Below are 25133 nucleotides of genomic sequence, written 5' to 3'. Positions count from 1 at the left end.
GTCCGTGTGATCAGCCACAGCCTTATCTTGGTTCACGTAGAAGCATTTGGACTTCTGCCTGAGCTGTAGGTGCCGTTTGCTCTTAGCTTTGAAGAGCATCTTTTGGATGATAGATGTGAATTTCGTGCTGACGTTTGGCTTATTCTGCAGTCAGGTGGGTCCGATCCTGCCCACAAAAGCAGCACTTTGTATCTGTGCTCACCTCTGTGCCTCCTTTCTGCTGTCACTCAGGCTGACAGTGCTGGTGGACGCAGTTGCTGATCTCTGGGTGTTGCATCTGTCCTGCTCTGCAGCATCAGCACTTACACCGTGACCCGTCCCAGCATCGCGGCTCCCTTGGTGGCAATGGAGTGTTTTCAGTTTTTAGACTTTTCTGCTGAGGAATTATCAGAAAAGCAATAGGAAAAAGAAAAAAGTGAGACTGTTGTCCTATGAATGATGTTTCTTGCCCTGCAGTCCCAGAAGTGGTAAAGCCAGAAGAGGTGCAGGGAGCAGAAAGGAGCTTGGTGGGAGGTGTGCAGCACCTTTTGCACAAGGAAAATCCAGGTTTGCTCAAAATTGATGTGGGCTTAGAAAAGAAATGGACCTATTCGTGGCGTGTGTGTGTGTAAAGGCGCTGTCTGTGGCTGAGATGAGGCTGTGCTGCCTGTCCTGGCAGAGACCTGGAGGAGAAGTGCTGTGCTGGACTTCGTGTGGTTGCACTCTTCCCTACGAGCAGAGGTGAGGGCCGGAGGTGTGCAGCTGGGAAATGGGCACCACACCTCTAACGCTGCCCAAGGAGCTGCTGGGGACTGCCACCTGGGGAGGAGGGAGCAGAAAAGGTCCTGTGGTGCTTCCCATTGCAGCCACCCCCAGCAGATCTCCTCCCGTGGTGCAGATGGAGCTGATGCACTCTGGCAGCACAGGGATGTGTTGTTATGGAGCCACCCAGGGGACGGCACAGGGTGCCGTGTTCTGGGCAGGGAGAGCTGCGTTGCTCGGTCCCAGTGGTGATCCTGCACGCACATCTCATACAGGAGGACGTTGCTGGGGGATATGACTGCTGTGTGGGCGCAAACAGATCCTCCAGCAGAGGAGTGAGGATCTCCGTGTTACGCAAGGTGGGCAATTACTGAAATGTGTGCGTAGGGGAGGCGCAGGAGAGTAATAGATGGGGATCACATAGAGGAGCATGAATGAGAGCACGCAGTCATTGTTAGCGCGCTCAGCCGGAGCAGGTTTGTTTTCAAGGGTGCAAGCAGGATTTTGGGAAAGGCAGTGGTGCTGCTTTCGAAGTGAAGGAGTGGAGGGGTGGCATTGTTGCCTTCAGGACCGGCACTTCCCACGTCCCTTTCTGATGCTGCTTTGCTCTGCATCCGATGAGAGGATCCGTCTGCCTCTGGCGCTGCTGAGTGACACTGCTGTGCTTCCTTGGACTCTTCCTTCCTTGGCTGGAGAGGTGAATGTGTGTTTCTCTCTTCCCAGCAGTGCTCAACTGCCTGCTGTCTGCTGCTGCTCCTCTTTATTTGTCCCATGTGGAATGTTGTCTGTACTGAGTCTGGGTTTTGCACGATGGTGGCTGAACTCTGCTTGCTTGAAGTGATGGATGAAATCAATGCTGGGAGCATCTGCTGCCTTGCTGCAGGGATTTGCTGCCAGGTTTAATCATAGAATTGCTCAGGTTGGAAAAGCCCTCTAAGATCACTGAGTCCAACCACAACCCAACCATCCTACCCCAACTCCAACAGCCCTCCGCTCAATCATGTCCCTGAGCACCGCATCCAGACGGCTGTTAAACACAGCCAGGGATGGTGACCCAACCACCTCATCTCCCGGGTGATATGGGTGGTTTAATAGAAGGCGATAGGTTTTATATGAGCTGTTCCCTGTGCTCCTCACTGGTGCCTGAGATCCAGAGGAGATCTGCCTTGCTCTGTGCTGACTTCTGCTCTGCCTTGCTGGCGTAGTCCACAGTGTGGAGTTTGGAGGTGCTGATATCACCAGAAAGGGTTGAATCATAGCGTGTCTCCAGTTGGAAGGGACCCATAAGGGCCGCCCAAAATGAAGGTAGTGCGGCATTCAGACCGTTGGAGCTGGTGGATGGAGCAGAGTGTGGTCGGTGGGGATCTGCTGTCAGAGCCTGGATTTGGACTCAGGGATCCTTATGGGTCGGTGATATTCTGTGATTCATTCCTTTCTGGTGGGTTTGGCACCTCTGAACTGCTCGCTGTGGACTGTGTGGGTCCGGTGTCTCCTGCCGAGGAGTGCTCAGGTTTGGGGCATGGGGAGGCACCGGGGGAGGTCAGGAGACACCTGGGTGGAGCGGAGGTTGGGACCTGGTGGAGGAGGAGGAGGAGGAGGTGGAGCTGAGCAGGGACTGCAGATAATGAGCGAGGTGGTGGGCTGGGAGGAGGCCTCGTGTCGGCAGCAGCATGCAGCGGGACGTGGGGACCGGGGGCTGGAGGGACACCTGGACAGGAAGAGCTGTGAGTTGGGGCAGGGGGAAAGAGGACCTATTATGGCTGTTTGATGGGGTCCCATGGCTGTTTGATGGGGTCCCATGGCTGTTTGATGGGGTCCCATGGCTGTTTGATGGGGTCCCGAGGGTTCTGAGCAGTGGTGGTTCTGGAGAGGTGTGCCCTGGGGATGATGTCTGATTGAGGGCATGCGGTTTCCCCGCTTTGCTTCATCCTTACCAAAACTGCCCTGGTCAGCTGTGTGATGCAGAAGACGTTTTGTTTCCTGCTGCGTGGTGAGCTGTTTCCATCGCACACTGAAGAGCAGAGGAGGTGCACGCCTGGCTGGAGCAGCACAGAGGAGGGCAGCCCTGCAGCCCCCGTCCTGTTGCTGTTTGCACGGTCTCAGCCTTGGCTGGCAGAGGGCTCCCGGCTCCTCCTGCTGGGCCGCAGTTTGCCCGGGGTGAGAGCATTGCTGCCCTTTGTCCGGAGCAGGACCAAACCTGAGAGCTGTGTTTGTCACTTTCCCAAGACGAGGTGGGGCCTGCGAGCCTAATTAAGCTTTTAATTTTCTGGCATCTGTGGCTTGCAAGGAGGATGGCGTCTTTTATTTACTTGCATGGCGGAGTGGAGCTGCTCCTTTTAATCTGACCGTGCTAATTGCCCTCCCCTGAGAAAGCTGGGAGCCATGAATCACCCGTTGGTGATGGACCTGCCCAGCGAGACCCAGCACACTCAGTGCCCAGCAAGGGCTGCAGTGGGCACCGCTGTGTCATGGCTGTGTCGGATCCGCATGCTGCGTTGGTTAGCAGAACCAGCCAGCAAACTGGTTTGGCTTGATTGTTACCTGTGCACAGGGCTGGCACTGCTCCGTGCCTTTCAGGAGCTGTATAGTTAATGTGTACACATGGATGTGGGTTTGGTGCTCTGAAAGCTGACTTTCTGGGTGTGCTGCTACCCAGATGATAAATAGCGAGGGCTGTGTCACCCTCACTGTCCTCTCTGTGTGCTGTAACCGTCTGTCTTATAAATGATAGAAGCCTAGAATGGCCTGGCTTGCAAAGGACCACAATGCTCATCTCGTTCCAACCCCCAGCTGTGTGCAGGATCACCAACCACCAGACCAGCCCAGGCTGCCCAGAGCCACATCCAGCCTGGTTGGTGAGGAAGGGAAGGTCTCGTGCTGGAGTGGCAGTAGCTGCGAATCAGCTCATTTATGGGGGGAAAAAAGAGCTTGTGCAACCCCAGGACTTGAGGAGCAAGGAGGTGGTTTTACATAGGCCTTAATGGACTACCAGCAATAACTGACCATGTGGTTCTCAGTGAGCTCCAAGGTGTGTGGTTGCCTTCATTTAGGTGTGCCCCTGCTTGGAAGGAAGGAGCTCGGGTCTTGGAGGAGGTTCAAGCGGGTGCAGCAGTGAGGCAGGAAGGCGGGCTGGGAGATGAGGTTCAGCGAAGCAGAAGGTTTCGGTGCTGTGTCTGAGATGGTGCTGCCTCTCACCTGTGCTTCCCCTCTGCTGGTTTTGCACTGCAAAGTGAGGCCATCAGCAGAAACACCCACTCGGTCTTTCCTCTGGGTTCAGCGATCTCATAACCGTAAACCTCCAGATATGGCTCTGTAATGTGGTTGATGGTGTCTTCTGTCTGTGGCTGCGTGGGATGAGTTGGCACCTTTGAGTTTTTCCTGTTCCTCGGTGATACCCCTGGCAAAGATTTACCTTCTGTTGCTCCTGATTGTGGGCACTGCCTCAAAGTGAATAGATACGGTATCACGGTGGCCCCGCAGCTCATTTGGTGATGAGCTGATCTGCTCACATCTCTGAGATCTCTCCTTGTTCCCTTCGGCTGTTCTCTGAGCATCTGCCGGGAATGATTGGGGTGGTGTTTAATTGGTGATTAGGGGTTAACCTCCTTAGGTCTCACCCGACCTGCTATGCGTGTTCCCCTCCCTGAGTATTCCTGAATTTCATGGGATCACAGAACGGTTGAGGCTGGCAGGGACCTCAGGGTTCGTCAGGCCCAGCCCAGGGATACCCGCAGCGGGTGCCCAGCAGCTATTGAACATCTCCAAGGAGGACACCCCACAACCCCTGGGCAGCCCATGCTGCTGCTCAGCCACCCGCACAGTGAAGTGCCTCCTGATGGGCAGAGGGAACCTCTCATGCCACAGAGGCTGCTGCCTCTTGTCCTGGTACTGTGCAGTGCTGAGCAGAGCCTTCTCCATCCTCTGTGCCCCTCCCAGCAGCATCCGTGGGCACTGATGGGACCCCCCCAAGCTGCTGCTTCTCCAGGCTGAGCAGCCCCAGCATTGAGCCCTGGGGCATGTTGCTCATTCCTGGCCTCCAACCAGACCTTGCACCATTGACCACCGTCACCGGACCCATCCAGGTGGTTCTCAGTCTTCCTCTCCATCTCCTCCACATCATTCTGTGCATCTGTGATCTCTTCATCCAGCCCAATGCTCAGCGGCTTCTCTTTGAAGGTATGTGGGGGAATGAGTGTCACAGGCAGTACTGAACTGCAGGAAGAAGACCATATCCACTGCTCCCCTCATCCATTCCTTACAGGAGGTTACCACATTGGTTAGGCATGGCAAACCCATACTGTCTGCTCCGGGTGGTTTTTACCCTCTTTCACATGTCCAGGATTTGCTGTTGGTCGCCTTCCCAGGGGCTGAGGTGAGGCTGACCGACCTGGAGCCCCCCCTGGTCCTCCTTGTGCCCTTCTTGAAGATCGGGCTGGCATCACTTCCCTCCAGCCTCCAGACGCAGGGTTTGGTGGCCTTGAGTTTGGTGTCCTTACTTTCATGTCTCCTTGACAGAAACACAGATGAGGAGCAGCAGTGAAGGAGCACAGAGGGTCCTCAGATGCTCTGTGCGTGGCTCATGGCGTGCAGAGCCCTCAGCTGTGCTGTTCCCTGTGGTTCCCAACTCCTCCTCCGCCCGTTTCCAGTTCTGGGCATTCAGTGGTGTCTGAGCTGCTCCCTGGAAAGCCCCTTTGACACCTTCCTATTTGTGTCCTTCCTGCCCACAGAAGCTGTTCGTGCCTTTGGTCTGAGGATCTCCTGCTCCCTCCTTCCACAAAGGGACATTTCACTCTCCCTAAAGTCTTTTCCAGCCCCCAGATGCGCTCCTCTGGACCCCAAGATTGTGATTTGCAGTGCTGTGGCTGCCCTGCTCAGTATCAGCTCTTACTCTTGGCCATGCCTGCCCTGTCTGCTTCCCAGCTCCAGGATTAGAGCTTATTTGTGGTTTCATTTGGTTCAGGGCTTTTGTTTCTTCTGTGCCTCTCAAAGTCACTTGCGGTGCTGGAGATGTGAGCTGTACGAATGCATGGGGCGAGATGATTTCAGCTGCAAGAAAATGCACTCCTACATGAAACAGTTGGGACAGGTTATTGTCTGACTCTTGGCATTACTCCCTACTGCCAACATTTGTGACACTACAGATAAGGAAACTGCCTTTGTAGTTGCTGGCTGGCTCTTCTTTGGTCAGAAAGTGGCTGAGGAGGAGGAGAGGGTGAATTGGGTCTCTTTGACCCTGATGTGGAGGTTGGATGGGAGCAGTCTGAGAGGGGCTGGGCTGGGGAGGGGTGGGGAGGTGGTAGGATGGTGAGAAAGGATGGGTCTGGAGAACGAATGGGGTGTCTGCTGTTGCTTCTTCATTTGAGATGCACTCTGAGGCGATGGATTGCTGCAGTTCTGTTTAGAACAAAACAAAAGGAAAACCAACCCAAAAACCAGAAAAACCCCAAACCCGCAGCTCTTTGCAGGAGGGGAGCGTTAGCTGTGCTGATCTCATTCTGACTTGGGGATTTCCTTTCCACAGCTCTGACTTAGTTTGTTGTTTCGTTTGGACCCGAGATTTCGCTTTGCTCCTGCATCAGATTCTGGGGCATTGTTGCTGTCTGCAGCCCAACAGTTGCTGCACTCCCCCCCTGGGGGGGCTGCATTCCTCTGTCCTGGTTAAATGCCTATAGGAAGAGGCAGCTGGCTGAGCGCTTGGCTTGGAGACAGCCTGCTTTGTCTCAGCTGGAATGCGCTGCTAATGGTGAAGCACTTTTATATATTTCAAGTGCATTCCTCAGGGCCTGATCCGTGGGGTTAAATAGTCGGAAATCCGGCTGGGTTGCATTACGGAGAGCTGCGTTACTGCGGCGGGGAGCAGCTGAACAGTGTGTGGGTCTGCAGCCTGGTGCTGGTGGGCCCAGTGCTCGGCTATTGCAGGACAATTTCTCCTTGGGAGTGCAGAGCTGCTGCCTTTTGGGTGCTGCGATGTGTGCCTGTGGTCAGACGAGGCCAAAGCTGCAGTGGTGGAGGATGGAACGCTGCTATGGTTGGATTGGGTGTTTGGCAAGATCTCTTGGTTGGAATGGGAAATGGATGTGTGTCTGCTGCTTGTGGTCTTGTGCCTGCTCAGGTGAGTCTGAGTGTCCTGGCAGTGGGCAGAGGGGTCTCTGAGGAGCACCCTGGTGTGAGGTGTACACGAGTGGTGGGAGCAGAGCCCTGGTCATTAAGGTTGGAAAGCAGCACTAAAACCACCGAGTCCAACTGTTGGCCCATCTGTGCCATCCCCACCGACCACGTCCCCAAGTGCCACATCTCTGTGCTTCTTGAACACCTCCAGGAATGGTGACTCCCCCACTTCCTTGGGCAGCCCGTGCCGGTGCATCACCGCTCTTTGGAGGAGGAATTCTTGATATCCATCCTGAACGTCTCGTGGTGCAACGTGAGGCCATCACCTCTTACCCTGTTGCTGTCACACGGGAGCAGAGGCCGACCCCCACCTCCCTACAGCCTCCTTTCAGGGAGTGGTAGTGAGCAGTGAGGTCTCCCATAGGGACTGATGAGGTCTCTTGGCATCGGGGCTTCCCTTTGAACCTGCGTGCTGCCCTTCAACTGGAGCTCCACGCTGTTCTAATCTCTTGGCTATGGTGGTCGAATTTTTGACCTCTGCTCCTGTTTCAGTCCGTTAATCTCACTCTATTTCAGGTGGAATAATTCCTTTTTCTTGCATTTTGCATTCTGGGAATACGTATTGCTGGGACCATTTCCCCCATGGTAGGGAAAGATGCGTGCTGAGTTCTGCTCTGGTGGTGGATAGCAGCAGGCAGTGCTGTGCTGCAGCTGGGCTGTTCCTGCTCTGCTCCAGGGCTGCCTTTCTGGCTGTGTGTCCAGCTGCTGGGTGGAAGCCTTTCTGGTTCTCTGGCCTCACCTGTAATGGAGTTGGCTTTGAGCGCAGTGACTTGGAAGGACCGAGTTCAGCCTTAAAGGTGATCGGCTCTCAAGTGCTTTGCTTTGTAGTTCTGCTCCCAGCTCAGCGTGGATCTCTCCCATGCAGCTGCCTTTCCCCAGAGGCGATCCTGCTGGCACTGCCATCAAAGCTTGGCTCTTCCTTTCATCGCAGGAGGAGGAGGAGGGGAGCCCTGGTCTGTTCACACTTCCCATGGTGGGTTTGACACGCTCCACACATTGCCACCTTGGCAGCAGAGCAGTCCCTCTATGCTCTGCTTTGGCTGTGAGCACTCTGAGGAGCTGCTTACAGTGCTGACGCCTCTACCCATGGCAGCTGAGTGCTGTGCCTTGGCTCTGGTTGGGGACAGGTGGTGAGCTGTGCTGCATGCTGCTGTGACCCCAGTTCTTGGAGCATGGGAACCAGGTTCTGGGCTTGTGAATCAGCGGGAGAGTTGTAATTACCCTCCTGCTCCAGAGTCTGACCTAGCCTTTAATTAAACGTGTGCTGTCCTGCTGAAGGCAGTGGGGCTGTTCCAGCAGGGCCTTGACAGCTGGACTTGAAATTCTCCTAAGAGTAATGAGATGCAGGGAGGGCCTGTCCTTATCGCTGCGCTCTGAGGGTTGGAGGGTGAGCAGGAGCTGTGCCTGGAACCCCTCCAGCTTGGGCTGGAAGTGCAGAAGCACTCTGGCATCATCAACTGATCCTCAGGGCAGCCCTGGGCTCAGGTTGTTTTTGAGGAAGCAGGGAGGGGTCCAAGCCCTGCATGTGGCTCTCGGAGCTTAGAACACACTGCTGGTTCTGAACAGCAGCGTTCTGTGCAGCTCTGGCAAAGGCTGTGTTTACATGGTGATGGCAGTTCCTGGTCTCCAGGTGGATAAGTTGTTGCTCCCTTATCTGAGTAGCATCGCAGGCAGGGCCATTGTGGTTGTGTAAGGTGGGTGTTGGACTCCTCTTCCTCTGACCCGGCTTTGTTCTGTGGTGCTGCAGCCTTGGGAAGCACTCTTCTCTATTGGGTGTTCTTCTGCTGATAGCAGAGCACTGCCCAGAGAGCGGTGGTGGTCAGTGCCTCAGTATCTGGATGGAGGTGATGTGGTGACACACCTGAGGGACAGGATGACATCCAGAGAGACCAAAGCAGTGGGGCTGCTTCACTGCATCTCCTTAGAACAGGCTGGGGGAGCTCCTTGGCCATTAACCCCACGGGAATGGTCGGCTCTCCAGGTCTGCCCTCTGGATTTTGTTGTTTCTGGGAAATGATGTAGTGGAGTGCTATTTCAAAGGCTTTATTCTGATCCTTTTATCCATCGTCCTTTCTCCTTTTTGCATTTTCCACTTCTTGGTTGCTCTGAATGAGCAAGCAGAGGGAGGAGGCACAGCCCTGCCAAGCATTGCCCTGCAGTAGAAGGCAGCCCTTGGGGGTGGGTCCCACCCTGGCATCGTGCTCTGAAAGCTGCCGTTCCTTGAGCTGACCCAGTCCTCTGTTAACCCTTCATTCACGTCCTGGGGCTTTGCCACAGCCTCAGTGGTAATGCTGGCAGCCTGTGGCTGGGATGGGCACGCTCTTTGCTGGATAACAAACCAGCTGATGGCCAGGACCTGAGAGAGGTGGTGAACAGAGTGCTGTCCTGCTGGTGAATGGCCACGAGCAGTGTTCCTCAGGGGTCAGTACGGGGGATGGCCCTGTTCAATATCTTTATTGACCATCTGGATGAGGGCATTGAGTGCACCCTCAGTAAGTCTGTGGGGGAAACCGAGCTGGGAAGAAGCACTGATCTGTGCAAGAAGAGGAGGGCCCTACGGAGAGAGCTGGATACACTGGATGGCTGGGCCTAAGAAAATGTGATAAAGTCCAACAAGACTGAGTGCCAGGTCCTGCTCTTTGGTCACAACAGCTCCATATATTGCTGCAGGTGTGAGGCAGAGTGTTGGAAAGCTGTGCGGAGGAAAAGGGTCTGGGGGTGTTGGTTGATACTTGGCTGACCACGAGCCAGCGGTGTGCCCAGGTGGCCAAGAAGGCCAATGGTATCCTGGTTTGTATTGGAAACACTGCAGCCAGCAGGAGCAGGAGGTGATCATCCCTCTGTACTCAGCACTGGTGAGGCCGCACCTCGAGTGCTGTGCTCAGTGTTGGGTCCCTCACTGGAAGAAAGACCCCGAGGCCGTGGAGTGTGTGCAGAGAGGTTGGAGCGAGGTGGGGGTTGGCCTCTGTGCCCAGGTAACAGTGATGGGATGGGAGGTGATGGCCTCACTTTGTGCCCAGGGAGGTTCAGGTTGGATATTAGGAACAGTTCCTTATTGGAATGAGTGGTGATGCAGTGGCACAGCTGCACAGGCAGGTGTGGGAGTCACCATCCCTGGAGGTGTTGCAGGGTGGAGATGTGGCACTTGGCTATGGGATTAGTTGCCATGGGTTGGGGTTGAACTGGATGATCTTTGTGGTCTTCTCTAACCCTAATGATTGTGTGATTCTGTGACACGCTGCCTGATGAGACTGCAGAGCACCCATCTTTGATGCTATTTAGAACCACCTGGACACAGCGGTGGGCAGCCCTCTGGAGCTGACCCTGAGACGTCCCTTCCAGCCTCAGCTGTTCTGTAGTTCTGCTGGACTCGCTGCAGCAGTGCTGTATTTGGGGATCTGCATCCCTTGCTCACTGCCATCACTGTGCACTCATAGAATCCTAGAATGGCCTGGGTTGCAAAGGCCCACAGTGCTCATTGAGTTCCAACCCCCCTCCCTGCTGTGTGCAGGGTCACCAACCAGCAGCCCAGGCTGCCCAGAGCCACATCCAGCCTGGCCTTGAATGCCTGCAGGGATGGGGCATCCACAGCCTCCTTGGGCAACCTGTTCAGTGCGTCACCACCCTCTGTAGCTGTCTGTTTAATCTCAGTGGACTCACACAGTACTTAATCTATCATGGTTTTTGCCCGCTGTGTGAAACAAGGTTAACGGTGATTAGAAAGAGGGATAATTACCGCTCTCCAAAGAGACGTTTGCTTGGGCTTTCACTCTTAGTCCCAGTGACAATTTTAAAATCAATTTGTTCTCTTTCTGCTGTCACAAATTGAGTCTGCTGTGCAGCTGTGCTCCCTGAATGCGGCGGTTGGAGTTTGGAGTTCCCAGGTCTCAGTGGTGAGCTGAGCATTGCACCACACTGCATTTGGTGTGTGCAGCTCTGTCAGCTCTCCACTCCATCATGGTGTCGTGGGTTGCTTCACACTGACTTCAGTCCTGGTAGCAATGAAAAGTGGGCCCTCTGGTCGGTGTACAGACTGGAAGGAGCAGCCCTTGAGAGCAGCCCTGCAGAGAAGGACCTGGGGGTCCTGGTGGGTGAAAAGCTGACCATGAGCCAGCAGTGTGCTCCTTTAGCTCGGAAAGCAAATCAGAACGTGGGCTCCATCAGCAGAGGGGTGGCCAGCAGGGACAGGGAGGTGATTGTCCCTCTCTGCTCGGCCCTCGTGAGGCCCCATCTGCAGTACTGCGTCCAGGTGTGGGGACCCCAATGCAAGAAAGACAGGGAGCTGTTGGAGAGGGTCCAGAGGAGGCCAGAAAGATGCTCAGAGGGCTGCAGCACCTCCCCTACAAAGACAGGCTGAGGGAGCTGGGCTTGTTGAGCCTGCAGAAGAGAAGGCTGCGGGGTGAGCTCAGTGCAGCCTTCCAGGACCTACAGGGAGCCTCCAAACAGGAGGGGAGGCAACTCTTTGAGAGGGGAGATAGGAGCAGGACAAGGGGCAATGGTTTGAAGCTGAAGGAGAGCAGATTGAGGTTGGATGTGAGGGGGAAGTTCTTTCCTCAGAGAGTGGGGAGGTGCTGGAACAGCTGCCCAGAGAGGCTGTGGATGCCCCGTCCATCCGTGGAGGTGTTGAAGGCCAGGCTGGATGGGGCCGTGGGCAGCCTGGGCTGGTATTGAGTGTGGAGGTTGGTGGCCCTGTGTGTGGTGGGGGGTTGGAGCTTCGTGATCCTTGGGGTCCCTTCCAACTTGGGCCATTCTGTGGTGTAGATATGGGGGGGAGGGGGGGGGCATCCATTCTGCTTACTTTTCTTTTCTTGCAGGTATAAAATCTCAGTTCTTGCACAGCAGCACTGCGTTCTGCACGTGGCCTGGAGACTTCTGCCTGGTTGGAATTCTTGTCACATCAAAGTGTGTTGTTCAAGTCCAGCTTCACTTACGCTTAGGATGTGGGATGTGTACTCTGTTATTGTTCTGTTTGCTGAATGGAAGTCTGTGTACACACCTGATGATGCTCAGTCAGTATTGGGTCAGGAAGAAGTGATAGGTGCAAAAAGGGAGCGCACAGAACGGGCTATTTTGCAATATTGCACTTAGCAGTGGCTCCAAGAAGCAAAGTCTGTTGGGTGGGAAGAACTGAGGGTGTCACAGTAGCGCAATGCTTGGGCTGGTCTGCAGTTGGTTCACGAGCATTTGCAGTAGTGTAGGTGTGCTGGTACAAGGCAATACGTCATTCCCACGCATCTTGCGATATAGCATGATTTTATTTCAGTAGATTCTATTGTATTTTATCCAGAAGAGTGCGCAAGTGATCTGAGATGCTCGTAGTCCATACCAGAAGCGCAGCAGTTCGGGCTGTGGATGTTCTCTTCCCTTTGTTGTTCTCCAGCAGCATGCTCTTCCCCAGCTCAACACAATGTCTTGCCTGGAATTTCCTTGCATTCTAAAATTAGGGGAAGGATTCAAGGAACAATGGCAAATCAAACTCTGAATCTCCTGCTCTGCTTGGGGCTTTGTTGTCATGTAGACTTTCACCTACTTCCTTTCTTCTTAAACTGATTTTGCATTAGATAAACTGAATTAAAAAGAGCTCATGCTGTTTGACGTCAAAAGGGCTTTTCTTTTCTACTGCAGAGCTCTTGGTGTACGGCAGAGAAGTGTCTGCAGTCAGATGATGGACCTCATCGTGGTCCCTTCTATGGGGCGAGCTGCTCTCCTCGTGGTCTGTGCACCTCTTTCCTGATACCCGGGAGAGGGTCAGGTTGGGTATCAGGAAGAGGTTCTGCAGCAAAGGGCAGTGGGCATGGAGCAGCTCCTCAGGGCAGCGGGCACAGCCCTGAGCTGCCAGAGCTCAGGGAGTGTTGGAACACTGCTGTCAGACCTGGGGTTTGGAGTGGTGCTGCGTGGGGCTGTGGGCTGGGCCTGGTGGCCCTTATGGGTCCCTTCCAACTGGGGATATTCTGTGACTGTCACTTCACAGTCACCGGTTTGTTCCTTGTGCTTCATTGGCATTGTGGGTTATTACTTGTAAAGGTTTGGTCCTCTGAACTGTTGGAGACAACTCCGGGCCCTCTGTAGTGTGGCAGAAGCCAAACACATGCAAGCGCTATTGCAGATGTGTGCAGTGGGCTCTGGATGTACCTGTGGGTTATAGGTGAACTTGCTAAAGCTGTCTGACCCTCTGCAGTGCCTTATGATTGTTTGTTTCTTATCCCAGCACAATGCAGGAAATGCAGCAAACACCGCAGCTTGGTTTCCATCCTGTCCCATACCCCATGTCCAACAGTAGGAGCAGCTGCAGGGCTGTAGGAGCTGATGGTTGTGATAGAGTGTGTTCGGTGGTGAACATACTGAGGGCTGTTAATGTCTGGAAAGAGGGTGTCTGATTGGCTCTTCTAATTTACCACCAAACAATTGATTTCTCAGGGCAGGGGTGTGAAGAAGTCGGGTACTGTTGGACTATCAGACCTCCAGGGGTCTCTCTGAGTCCGTGTTTCAATGAGAAATGTTTGCTTTCCTGCTCCAGTTCTGGGTCCTGCAGACAGTTCACTCTCTTTTTCCAGTCCAGGTGGTACAAATGTTTCCCTGCAGCTTGGGAACCTGTCTTTGATGTACTGACAAGATGAACTGCCATAAGCATCTGCTGTGCAGTGAAGATGGGATTTCGGTTGGGGTGTCCCTTTGTTTCTCTCCTTTGTTGGCTTCTCTGAGCCATGCCCATGACCATCACAGGTCTGCTGGCAGCTGCTGTGCAGTGACCTCTGCACTGTGCAGTACTTGAATGCCTCGGATGTGTGCTCTGTTTTACGTTGCATTGTACAAGGGAAGGAGAACGGCAGCGGTTTGATGAAGATGTTAAATCAGTCATTAAGTTAACCTCACTAAATGCCAACTTTCACCCTCGTCTCTGTAGACTGTAATTGGGGTTCCCATCTGTGCAGCAGTGCACTTTGAGGCCTCACCGGGGCAGGCAGTGGGAGGAGACGATGGATACTTGGGTTTGCCCAGAGGTGAGAATTGCTCCCAGAGCTCTGCTGACCCACTTTTGTTCTCTTTCTGTCCCAGCCTTTCTTTAGGCTTTTGAACCTCCGTAAACTGGGCCTGAGTGACAATGAGATCCAGAGACTTCCCCCCGAGGTGGCCAACTTCATGCAGCTGGTGGAACTGGACATCTCCCGCAATGGTAAGGTCAGAGCTCCGTGCCCCACAGCACCACATCTCTGCACTTCTGCTCTGAAAGAGGCATTTCCCTTTCACAGTGCTGCAGAGTGGTCCATCGTGGGGCCAGGGCTGTGAACATTCATTTGTCTTGCTGTGCCTCAGGCTGGTGCTCGGTGTCCTGTTTTCCACACAGTAGGCTCTTCCCAAGCCTCTGTTTCTTTCATGTCTTTTCTTTTTTTTTTTTTCCTCCTAGACATTCCAGAAATCCCAGAAAGCATCAAATTCTGCAAATCCTTGGAGATCGCAGACTTCAGTGGGAATCCCCTTTCCAGGTAGGAGGGTGCATTGAAGCCCCTTTGTGCAGCTGGAAATGAGAGCTGAAGTTCCTCATCCTTCCTCCGGTCTGCATCTTGCAGTCGTCTTCCCTTTGCCAAGACCTTTGCTTGTCTGCTCTGTGACGTGGGACATTCAACATAGGGAAGAGTTGGTGCCAGCCCCTTCTTCTGCAGGGGCTGTGGCTTGGGCTGCTGAGGCTTTGTTCATGTTGATGCCGCTGGTGTGGGTGGCAGGGACTTCTGTCCTCCTAGAATAGGTTGGTTCCTCTCTCCCTCCTTCACTGTGCTGCACAAAGCAGAGTGAATGAGGACTGGTTGGGTTACAGAGGACTGCAGGAAGGCTGCGTGTTGTCATTCGTTATCTGTTGGACCTTTTTGTTCTTTGCTTTGTTTATAGCTTAAGATGGCCATCCCCTGAAATTGTTGGGTTGTTTTTGGTATTGCGGTGGCCATAACTATGCCCAGGAACAGCACATTGCCTTCTCTTCAGTATTCTGCCTCTACGGCACTGAATTTGCAAAGCTCTGGCTTTTCTGCCTTGAGGAACCACACTGTCAGGCACTGAAGTCGTGGTGTATTGTCTGCTGGAGACCCCGGAGATAAGTGCCAGCCTGCCTCCCTGTGCCCACTGCTCTTTATACTGCTGGGGAGGTGCTTCCCGAGTCACCTTCAAATAGATGCAACTCTCTGCTTCCCTCTGGTGGTGCCCAACACTGACAGAAGGGCAGAAGCTTTTCAGTCACTGGGGATCCCCAAGCACAGGTGTGACATGTGGTACCATGGGCACTTCTAACCCTGCAATGATTTGTCAGTTTTTGTGGCTCAGAGTTGTAAGATGTGTGTCATTTGCTCCAGGAACTGCCTATGAACAGGAAAGGATTTCTGCTCTTTAGGGTCTTTCCTTTCTCTATGATACCTCAAAACTGTTTTGGTAATACTGCCTGGCTCTAGGGAGTGCAGCAGTATCCATTGCTGAGTATTTGGATTAGTAGCTCACCTTCCCTCCTTTCAAGTTTCGGTGATGACGTGGCACAGCCTGGGCTTCATGCTTAAATACTGCAGAGACATGTTTGTCACTTGGACATGCAGCGACTTTGGTGCAAGGGAGTGATGTCACTTTGGAAACGGAGCATGTCGTGGGTCAGGGCTGGTTCCTGCTTCTCCCCCTCACACCTGCTATACCAGTTGGGGTAGGACTGGCTGCTGGGATTGTGAGCAAAGAGTTCAGCGCTGGGTTTGTGCGCAGCACTGACGGTGTTTTGTTCTGTGTTTGCAGGCTTCCTGAAGGTTTCACGCAGCTGCGCAGCCTGGGCCACTTGGCCCTGAATGATGTATCCCTGCAGAGTCTCCCCAACGACATCGGGAAGTGAGTGTGGCTCTGCTCCTCGGAAAGGAGGGGAAGGTGGGAGCGGGGCACCGAGCTTGCAGGACCTGTGCCCTCCAGCTGCAGTGTGCTGCTCTCCTGGACGCACTGTCTGATAGTGCACCTCCGGGCGTTATCCTTGTTGTGAAAGGCAGCCCGTAAGGAGGTTCCTTTCCTGGATCTCAGCTGCTTATACGACCCTACAGTCAGTGGCACAGGCAAGGAGTAAATCCAGGCCTCTCAAGTCCTCCCTCCCCTTTTATGAGTGCCCATTTGCCCCTTTCCAAACAGATGTGGTCTGTCCTGTGATGATGAAATGATCCATGTGCTTGTGCAGGCTGCTGGGGGCTGCCTCAAGGGAAGGGATATGAGTATCTTCTGTATTTCTGGCCTTTCAGTGAATCTGGCCTTCTCATTCCCTTTTCTCTTGCAGTCTGGCAAACCTGGTGACTTTGGAGCTACGGGAGAACCTGCTAAAGACTCTACCAACGTGAGTGTCACATGGCTTCGGTGGTCTCCTGCCCGATCGCTCCTACTGATCCTTTGTGGACTTAGAGCAAAGGATCTGTCACTTTCCTTGGGAGACCTCAAACCTTTGATAAGATCTGCTGCATCTTAGAATCACAGAATCCTAGAATGGCCTGGGTTGCAAAAGACCACAATGCTCATGGAGTTCTAACCCCTGCTGCGTGCAGGATCGTCAGCCAGCAGACCAGGCTGCCCAGAGCCACATCCAGCCTGGCCTTGAATGCCTGCAGGGATGGGGCATCCACAGCCTCCTTGGGCAACCTGTTCAGTGCATCACCACCCTCTGGGGGAAAAACTTCCTCCTCATATCCAACCTAAACCTCCCCTGTCTCAGTTTAAACCATTCCCCCTTGTCCTATAAGACCCTCGTAAACAGGTCTTTTGCATCTTGCTGCATGTCTCTAAATTGCCATGAGGAGGGAGAAAAATGGTACAGGGCTCAAGAGCAGGGGAAGATACTTACAGCCTCTGTGTCAGGTCTGATTTTTGAACAGGCAGGGTTCCATAAGAATCCTTATTCCTCCTAAGGTAGAACAAAGGATGATTGTTTTGGAAAAAGAGGAGAAAAGTGTACTGGTTTGGGTGTTGGAAGAGCTCTGGTTTGAAGTCCATAAGAACTGCCTGCTGCATCTCCAGCAGCTCTGTCAGCTTGTATTCTGCCTGCCTGTCCATCCAGCTAACACTTACTCCTATACGTCGGAAGGGATTCCACCTGACTTTTTTGAATATCAGTGAGTCTTGGGGCCACACTCTGTCCTCGGTGGCTGTGCTGTCACCCTTCCTTAGCAGCCTTACTGTTCGTGGCCAGTATTCAGTCTGGCTGCCTGTGTTTTCTTCTACGCTCTCCTGCTTTGCTTTAAAAAGAGGGCAAAAGAAACATCTAATAAGACAAGTACTGTAAGTATTTGGGGTTTTAGTCCACTGCTTCTGTGGTAGCTGTGCCTCCCCCTCTGCAGGACGCTGCTGTGACTCACGCATGCTCTTACTGGCAGTTATTTTCCTCTGGGATCTGCAGGTACAGGGTTTGTATTGCATCAGTTATATCTACCTGTAGAATCAGCTAAGAGCATTTAGACAGTCCTTTCCAAAACAGAGCTGAGTCTGCACCGAGCAGCTCCTAACCATCACACCTGGTGGGCACATAGTGGTAGAAGCTTAGTTAAAATTAACACTGTCATCTCCTCCTGATCCCAAAGTCACCACATCTTTTGTGCACAGAACTTGATGCTGAAGCCATGCTACAGAAAGGCTGTGTCCTCTTAATGTCACCAGCTGAGAGGTGAGCCCACGTGGAATAGAGCCACAACAGTGAGGGCAAGAGCTGAAGCTGGATAAGTTCAGATCTGGTGGTGATGCCCACTGCTGTCTTTGGATGAATTTAGTGTTCCTGTGGGCAGAGGCCACCGCTGTGATGAACTGTGTGGGAAAAGAGGTCCAATAGCTGCATCCAGAGCTGGGCTCCAGGCTGCAATGAAGAATGATCCCAGTGGATGGCTTTTCACCATCTAGGGACGCCATCAAGCACACAGGCTTTGAGAATTCAGTCTGTGACAAAACCCAAATGGTTTCTGGGAGCTCTCGAGTGCCCCCATGTTCCTTTGGTTCCATCAGTTCCCCGTATGCCAGCTAGAACAGTGCTTGTAGCATGCTCTGAGTCTGGGAATGTTTCTCTGAGCGTTAAGTGCAGCCTGCATTCTCATTCTGCAGTGCAGTTCCAGTTTCTTTACGTGTTCCACCATTGACAGGATCATTTCCAAAGCTAGAGAGAGTCTTAAAGGCCAAGGCAATTTGTGTCAGATCTATTAATCAAATCTGAGATCTGTGCTTTGTCTGGCTACAAACTGTGCCCAGGAATGACTTTAAGCAAGTGCAAGTGATCTTGCCAAAAAGCAGAATGTCTCATCAGGATGAATGGCTTCAGTGCTGTGAATCTGTGATTGCATAGTTGATCAGTGTCCTTCTAGTTTTTGTTATTATTCCAACTTGCCATGACCTTAACTTGTTCAAATGTGAATTCATTGGTTGGCCTTCTGCTCATCCTGTACAGCTGTTACTGCTCCTCATCTCTCCCACATGGTGGGACACATCTTGCCCATCATTTGGAAGCGTGGTCGGTGTTGATGTGTTCTCATGGAATGGTGAGGGGTGATCTGTGCTGATGCATCTTGTAGGACCTCTAACCAGCTCGAATCCCATGGTTCTCTCAGCCCTGCTTTGGAAACCAAACGGTGAAGGTGCTGAGGTAGAGTCAGGACTGCTTCGTACTTCGAGAAGTCAAAGAGCAAATGTAAGTTATAGCTGGAGTCCAGGAATTGGATGCGATGATCCTTATGGGTCCCTTCCAGCTTGGATTGCTCTGTGATTCTATAATGAGATGCTGCTGCCCAACAGAATCCTTCTGGCAGTGTAATTGATAAACCTTTGCTTGAGTTAATATCTCCAAATCCACTGCTGCAAAAGGCAAGAACTCGCTCTTCCCATGTAGTGCCCTTATTTTACTGCTTCCATCCAGACTTCTTATTGCTTTCTCACATGTTTTCAGCCTCCAATACCTTATTTTGGGTGCTGTTGAGATGCAGAGCTGTACTGACAGACACATACGGTGATTTCCTTGTGAGGACAATCCCTTATAACGATAATAAAGAGGTCTGAAGTCTCTCACTGTGGAGCGTAGGCAGGGTTTAAATGGGATTTGTGCCTCACTGTAAAGCAAGAGCCAGCAAGCCTCATCTAAGGGAGCAGTTGGTGGAGGTGACGGGTAGGACTGAAAACCAAGAGCACCTGGGCCATGTCAAAAGAACTGTCGTGGGGTTGCCTTTGATATCAGCAGTTCACAGCATGTTTTGAATGCACAGGGCACCTCTTTGAGCCACTGCTGTCGACTGACTGTGGTTCCTTGCAGGCTTCTTGCAGCATCTTGCCTGGTGATGTCCTTGTCTGTTGTGTCTTAACCTCTGCTGAGGCATTGTGCCAACGTCGTCCTGCCCCTTCTCTGAGGCAGCATGGCCAGCCCATTGGGGAGTGCAGGGCTGTTACAGCTTTCATTCTTGCCTCTCCCTGCAGCTCTGCTTCCGTTGTCTCCTGGATATGTGTTGTTCCTCTGCTGCTTCCCATGGTTTGTTGCTCTGTGATCCCCATTCCTTGCAACAAAATGGGAAACAGTGTTTGAGGTGTGGATTGTTGACTATCGTGTTTTTGCTCAAGTGATGCTTTATGGTGGGAGGGGGAGAGGGCAGATGGGAGACAGTGGAGACTGCCTACTTTGGAGCTGCTGATGCTGCTGAATGCAGTTCCCTGTGCAGGTAGTCTGATGTCAGGAAGGTATCAGTGCCCCTAAGCCGTCTGGCTCAGACTATGGAAGGGGTGGGAGTGCTCCATCACGTTTTGGAATTGGTCAAAAATGGTGTGATTTTTCTTTTGAGATGATGCTAACCCTCCATTCTTTCTTCCTTTCTCTCCTCTCATTTCTACTCCCCGTATTTTGCAGTTCGCTCTCATTCCTTGTCAAGTTGGAGCAGTTGGATCTGGGTGGCAATGACCTGGAAGTCCTGGTAGGTGAGGGGTGGTGGGGAGGGAGCGTGGGTGGGTACAGGGGCAGCACCTCTACCTTTGTGCACATGAGTGGGTTTTTGTCTGAACACAGAAACAGACCCTCAAGTTGTATGTAAGGCTCTCTCCTGTCACTGTTCCCAGCATAATTTTCCTTTGGTACGTTGGCCCTTCCTACTGTCCTCATGCACACCTTATTCTGCTTTAAGTCCTCCTGCTCTGAGATGTTCTCTCTTGCTATGCAGCTGCCAAAGGATTTTCCTTTCCAAGGAGGTTCTGTCTGGTGCTTCCTTTCACTCCTGTGCCATGCTGTCGTTCCTTTGTGGGCCAACTTTGTCTTTCCCCTTTCTGATTTAATTTCTCAACCAAGAGGTGAAGGACCACCCCACATTACTCCTGGCAGCAGTGTCAGCCCAGCACACGGTGTGAGCCCTCAGACAGGGGTGTCTCCATGGAGTGCTGAAAGCCTCAGCATGCTGGGAGCCAACGCTCAGCCCTGAAATCCAGCTCTCCCTGACTTTGGGGGGAAACCCAGTCATGTTTTTTTGCTTGGCAGCTGTGGATTAAATTGTTCCTGAATTCTCCTTTTAATGCCTGGAAGGCTTTTTAGCAGAAAGCCTCTCCAAATCCCTGTTTGCCTCTTGTCTTGCCTGCTGCTGGGAGCTCTTTGCTGTTGTCTGCCATGTTCCTTGCTGGAGCTTTGCAGCCAATATGGCAGCCCAGACATTCCCAAGCAAAATGATTGCTGCACGCTGACACAGTGAGTTTGTACCCCTTTGGATAAACGGGTTAGGAGATATGAGAACAGTAAGAGTGCCAAGCTTTGCAGAGGTTTGGTGGGATCTGGAGGATCATAGAGCAGCTCCTCCTCCCAGGAGGGCTGACACCGTACTGTCATGCTGTGTTACAGCCGGATACCCTGGGAGCGCTGCCGAACTTGCGTGAGCTGTGGTTGGACCGCAACCAGCTCTCTGCTCTGCCTCCGGTGAGTACCTGCTCAGGACCATTGCTTTACCACTCTGCTCCCTCCCTGTGCTGCTGCTTTGAGCCACAGAGTCTCCTTTCTGATCGTAGGAGCTGGGCAATCTCCGCCGTTTGGTCTGCCTGGATGTGTCGGAGAACAAGCTGGAGCAGCTGCCCAACGAGGTCAGTGGGCTGGTAGCGCTGACCGACCTGCTGCTGTCGCAGAACCTGCTGGAGTGCATTCCAGATGGGATTGGTGAGTACTGGGATGGGAAGTGGGGCAGGACTCCTCCTCTGGGGAGGCTTCAGGCACAGCTGTGCCTAACAGAGCATTTGGGCCTGATGGATGTGGTCACTGGGAGAGTGCAGCAGCAGCAGATGGTGCTGTTGAGCAGAACTGTGCAGGGTGTGTTCGGATTCTTGATCTGTGTTGTAGAATCATGTCCTAGAACTGTTTAGGTTGGAAATAACCTCAGAGATCATCAATTCCAACCCCCTGCTGTGGGCTGGTTGTCCCCCACCAGGTCAGGCTGCCCAGGGCCCTATTCATGGCTTTGAGGACCACCAGGGATGGGGCACCCACACCTCTCTGGGCAGCAGTGCCAGGGCCTCACTGCTTCTGGATAAAGGATTTCTTCCTAACACCTAACCTAAATTTCCCTTATTTTAGTTTAAAGCAATTTCTTCTCTTTCTATCACATTCTGCATGAGTAAAATGTCAGTTTCTATCCTGCTTATCATGTCCCTTCGAGTTCTGGATGAAATCTGTGAAAAAAGTCTGGTTGGGAAGAAGAGCCTATGCTCTCGGGTTAGGAAATCCTTCCTGGGAGGTATTTAGGGCCGATGATCATAGGACAGTGTAGCTCTCTGTGGCTTAGTTCACATTTGCTTGTTGCTCCGAGCAGGTCAGCTGAAGCAGCTCTCCATCCTCAAGGTGGACCAGAATCGGCTGACGGAGGTGACGGAGTCAATTGGGGACTGTGAAAATCTATCAGAACTCATCCTGACAGAGAACATGCTGACAGTAAGTATATCAGCAGCCATCCTGAGATAAACAGTTGGCACAGAACAGGCTGTGAACCCGAGGGAGGACCTGTCCTGACGCTGTAGTGAGAATTGCTGGAGTCTTGTTTTGTTAGGACAAGTTTTTTTCCTTGTAAAGAGAGCTTTATACCCGTTCTGCTGTCCTTTATTAGCCTCTGCATTGTGTCCTTCCTAGGCCTTACCCAAGTCCCTTGGGAAGCTCACCAAGCTGACAAACCTGAACGTGGATCGGAACCGTTTGACGTCCCTTCCAGCTGAGATTGGGGGCTGCGCCAACCTGAACGTCCTTTCTCTGCGAGACAACCGCCTGGCCCTGCTGCCAGCAGAGCTCGCCAACACCACTGAGCTGCACGTCCTGGACGTGGCAGGAAACAGGTTAACAGGAGGGTGAAAGGCTGTGGGTGTCCGAAGTGTCCGCGGGCACCTCCGAGCTGTTCTTAGGATGGTCAGGCACTGGCACAGCTGCCCAGGGAGGTGGTAGAATCACCCAGGAGCTGTGGAGGTGTGAAACTTGAGTCAGTGGGGATGGGTTGGTGGTTGGGATTGATTCTGGAGGTCTTTTGCAGCCTTTGATTCTAAAGAGGCTGCTGCAGATAGGTGCCACGATCTGGGTCCTGGTTTGTTTTGGGAGACACTCTGTCTGTGCTGATCTCATCAGCAGTTTGGAGGGGCTGCGTAGGGCTCTGAAAGAGACTGTGTGTCCCTCCAATTTTCTGTCTCCCTTTTTGCATTTTCTGTGTTACTTGAACATTAAGTAGAACCCATCTGGGGGTGGGGAGATGTGTGGGGACATTTTATCATAGAATCCTAGAATCCTAGAATGGCCTGGGTTGCAAAGGACCACGATGCTCATTGAGTTCCAACCCCCTGCTGTGTGCAGGGTCGCCAACCACCAGACCGGGCTGTCCAGAGCCACATCCAGCCTGGCCTTGAATGCCTGCAGGGATGGGGCATCCACAGCCTCCTTGGGCAACCTGTTCAGTGCATCACCACCCTCTGGGGAAAAACTTCCTCCTCATATCCACCCTAAACCTCCCCTGTCTCAGTTTAAAACCATTCCCCCTTGTGCTATCGCCATTCCACCCTCACAAACAGCCGTTCCCCCTCCTGTTTATATGAAGTGCCCTTCAAGTACTGGAAGGCCACAATGAGGTCTCCCTGCAGCCTTCTCTTCTCCAAGCTAAACAAGCCCAGTTCCCTCAGCCTTTCTCATAGGAGAGGTGCTCCAGCCCTCTGATCATCTTAGTGGCCTCCTCTGGACCCACTCCAAGAGCTCCACATCCTTCCTGTGCTGGGGGTGCTCCAGATGGGGCCTTACAAGAACTGAGTGGAGGGGCACAATCACCTCCCTCTCCCTGCTGGCCACCCCTGTTTTAATGCAGCCCAGCGCACAGTTGGCCTTCAGGGCTGCAGGCACACACTGCTGGTTCATGTGCAGCTCCTCGCCCCCCCAGGACCCCCAAGTCCTTCTCCGCAGGGCTGCTCTCAAAGAGATCTTCCCCCAGTCTGTATCAGTACCTGGGATTGCCCCGACCCAATTGCAGCACCCTGCACTTGGCCTTAGTGAACCTCATTAGGTTCTCATGGGCCCACTTCTGCAGCCTGTCCAGGTCCCTCTGGATGGCTTCCCTTCCCTCCAACGTATTGACAGCACAGCTCAGCTTGGTGTCATCCGCAGACTTGCTGAGTGTTGCTGAATTTTGCTGTGTGTGAAACAAAATGTGGGGAAATCCCTGTCCCGCTGTATTCAGGCCTCCAGATTTTGAAGTGCAGTGTCATCGATCCTCAGGTAATCAGTGCCAAAGCCTTATGGTGTGCAGGAGATGCTGCTGTGGCTTGAGGCACTGAGAGGTGCCTCTGGAGCCTCTTGTTGGGCTTTTCTCAGTGCAGCAGAAGAGAACCCCCTTCTCTTCCTGTTCTTATTGACTTTCCTCGCTCAGAGTGCACACACGTGTAGTCCTCATCACAACATGCACACTTGAGAGCGGCTTTGGCTGCTTCCCACCCAGCACTGCTCTGCCTTCAGCCCCTGGCAGTGGTCTGCAGTGGGTTGGGCTCTCTCTCAGTTTTTTTGCCAATACAAATGTGTTTCTATTTGCTTGATTACATACAGCTGAGAGCTACAGTGGGCACACCTGGTTCATATTTCTCAGTGCCAGATTAGTTTTTCCATTGTTTTGGCAATGTGGCCTGGGTTTTACCAATGCTTTCTGTGCTGTTCAGGTGTCTCCCTGGGACTATCAATATCTACAGAATAAAACTCAGTCCAAGTAGTGGACATGTACAAAGCACAGCCTGAGCAAACAGCTGTTTGTACTGCAGTGGGTGCAGGAATGGAGACTATTTCCTTCCCAGTTTGCATCTGGTTCATGCCACGTTTCTGTACTCAAACCTTGGGAAGGTGAAATTTCTGCCAAGTGCCACATCCCATGCAGCAGTGCAATGGATTTGAGGCTTTGCTATTTAGAAAGCATAGAATTCAGAGGCTGCAGGTAGAAGAGTTCAAAAACGTTCACTTAAAACAACTGAAGGGGCTGTCCTCTGCTTTGAGCTCCTGGTGTTTGCAGGGTCCAGTCTGTGGCTGTGGCAGAGCCATGTGCAGCATGAATCGCTGCTTCTGCATGTGCAGAAGTGATGGACCTGCAGTGACTCCCTCTGTCCTTACCTGGTGCAGTCTGGAGCTGAGTGGGTTTCATCTTTACCAATAAGTTTAACCACCCTTCTTCCTTTCTCTTGCAGGCTGCAGAATTTGCCCTTTGCTTTGACGAACCTTAACCTGAAAGCCTTGTGGCTGGCAGAAAACCAATCCCAGCCCATGCTGAAATTCCAGACAGAGGATGATGAAAAGACGGGAGAAAAAGTTCTCACATGCTACCTGCTTCCCCAGCAGCCCTCACCTAGCCTGGGTAAGAGGGGTTTGGTTTGCAGCTGTTTGGTCTGGGGAAGGAGGCTGAGGGGAGACCTCATTGCTCTCTTCCAATACCTGAAAGGTGACTGCAGCAGGGCAGAGTTGGTCTCTTCTCACTGCTGACAGGTGACAGGACGAGGGGAAATGGCCTCAAGTTGTGCCAGGGGAGGTTTAGGTTGGATATCAGGGAAAGACTTCTTTACAGAAAGGGTTGTTAAGCACTGGAATGGGCTGCCCAGGGAGGTGGTTGGGTCACCATCCCTGGCTGTGTTTAACAGCCGTCTGGATGTGGTGCTCAGGGACATGATTGAGCGGAGGGCTGTTGGAGTTGGGGTAGGATGGTTGGGTTGTGGTTGGACTCGGTGATCTTTGAGGGCTTTTC

The 25133-nt window shown here is 52.7% G+C and overlaps 1 protein-coding gene across 50 annotated transcripts in view; it reads left to right on the top strand.

Moving 5' to 3' along the window:
- Positions 1-25133, top strand: part of SCRIB (scribble planar cell polarity protein) — a 104752-nt gene that overhangs the window by 2503 nt on the left and 77116 nt on the right. For 49 of the 50 annotated variants that reach the window (XM_040696220.2, XM_040696184.2, XM_040696178.2 and 46 more), the window contains exons 2-11: positions 13966-14083; positions 14315-14393; positions 15673-15762; positions 16193-16249; positions 19775-19838; positions 20747-20821; positions 20911-21055; positions 21705-21823; positions 22019-22218; positions 24583-24749. In XM_040696220.2, coding sequence (XP_040552154.1) covers positions 13966-14083; positions 14315-14393; positions 15673-15762; positions 16193-16249; positions 19775-19838; positions 20747-20821; positions 20911-21055; positions 21705-21823; positions 22019-22218; positions 24583-24749 — 1114 coding nt within the window. Of the gene's footprint in view, positions 1-770; positions 2466-13965; positions 14084-14314; positions 14394-15672; positions 15763-16192; positions 16250-19774; positions 19839-20746; positions 20822-20910; positions 21056-21704; positions 21824-22018; positions 22219-24582; positions 24750-25133 lie in introns of those variants that run through there. The other variant, XM_040696180.2, reaches the window with a different exon arrangement.

This window comes from Gallus gallus, chromosome 2 (genome assembly GCF_016699485.2).
Source record: "Gallus gallus isolate bGalGal1 chromosome 2, bGalGal1.mat.broiler.GRCg7b, whole genome shotgun sequence".
Taxonomy (NCBI): Eukaryota; Metazoa; Chordata; class Aves; order Galliformes; family Phasianidae; genus Gallus; species Gallus gallus.
The sequence above is the reverse complement of the archived record's forward strand: the minus strand, read 5'-3'. Positions and strand labels throughout refer to the sequence as shown.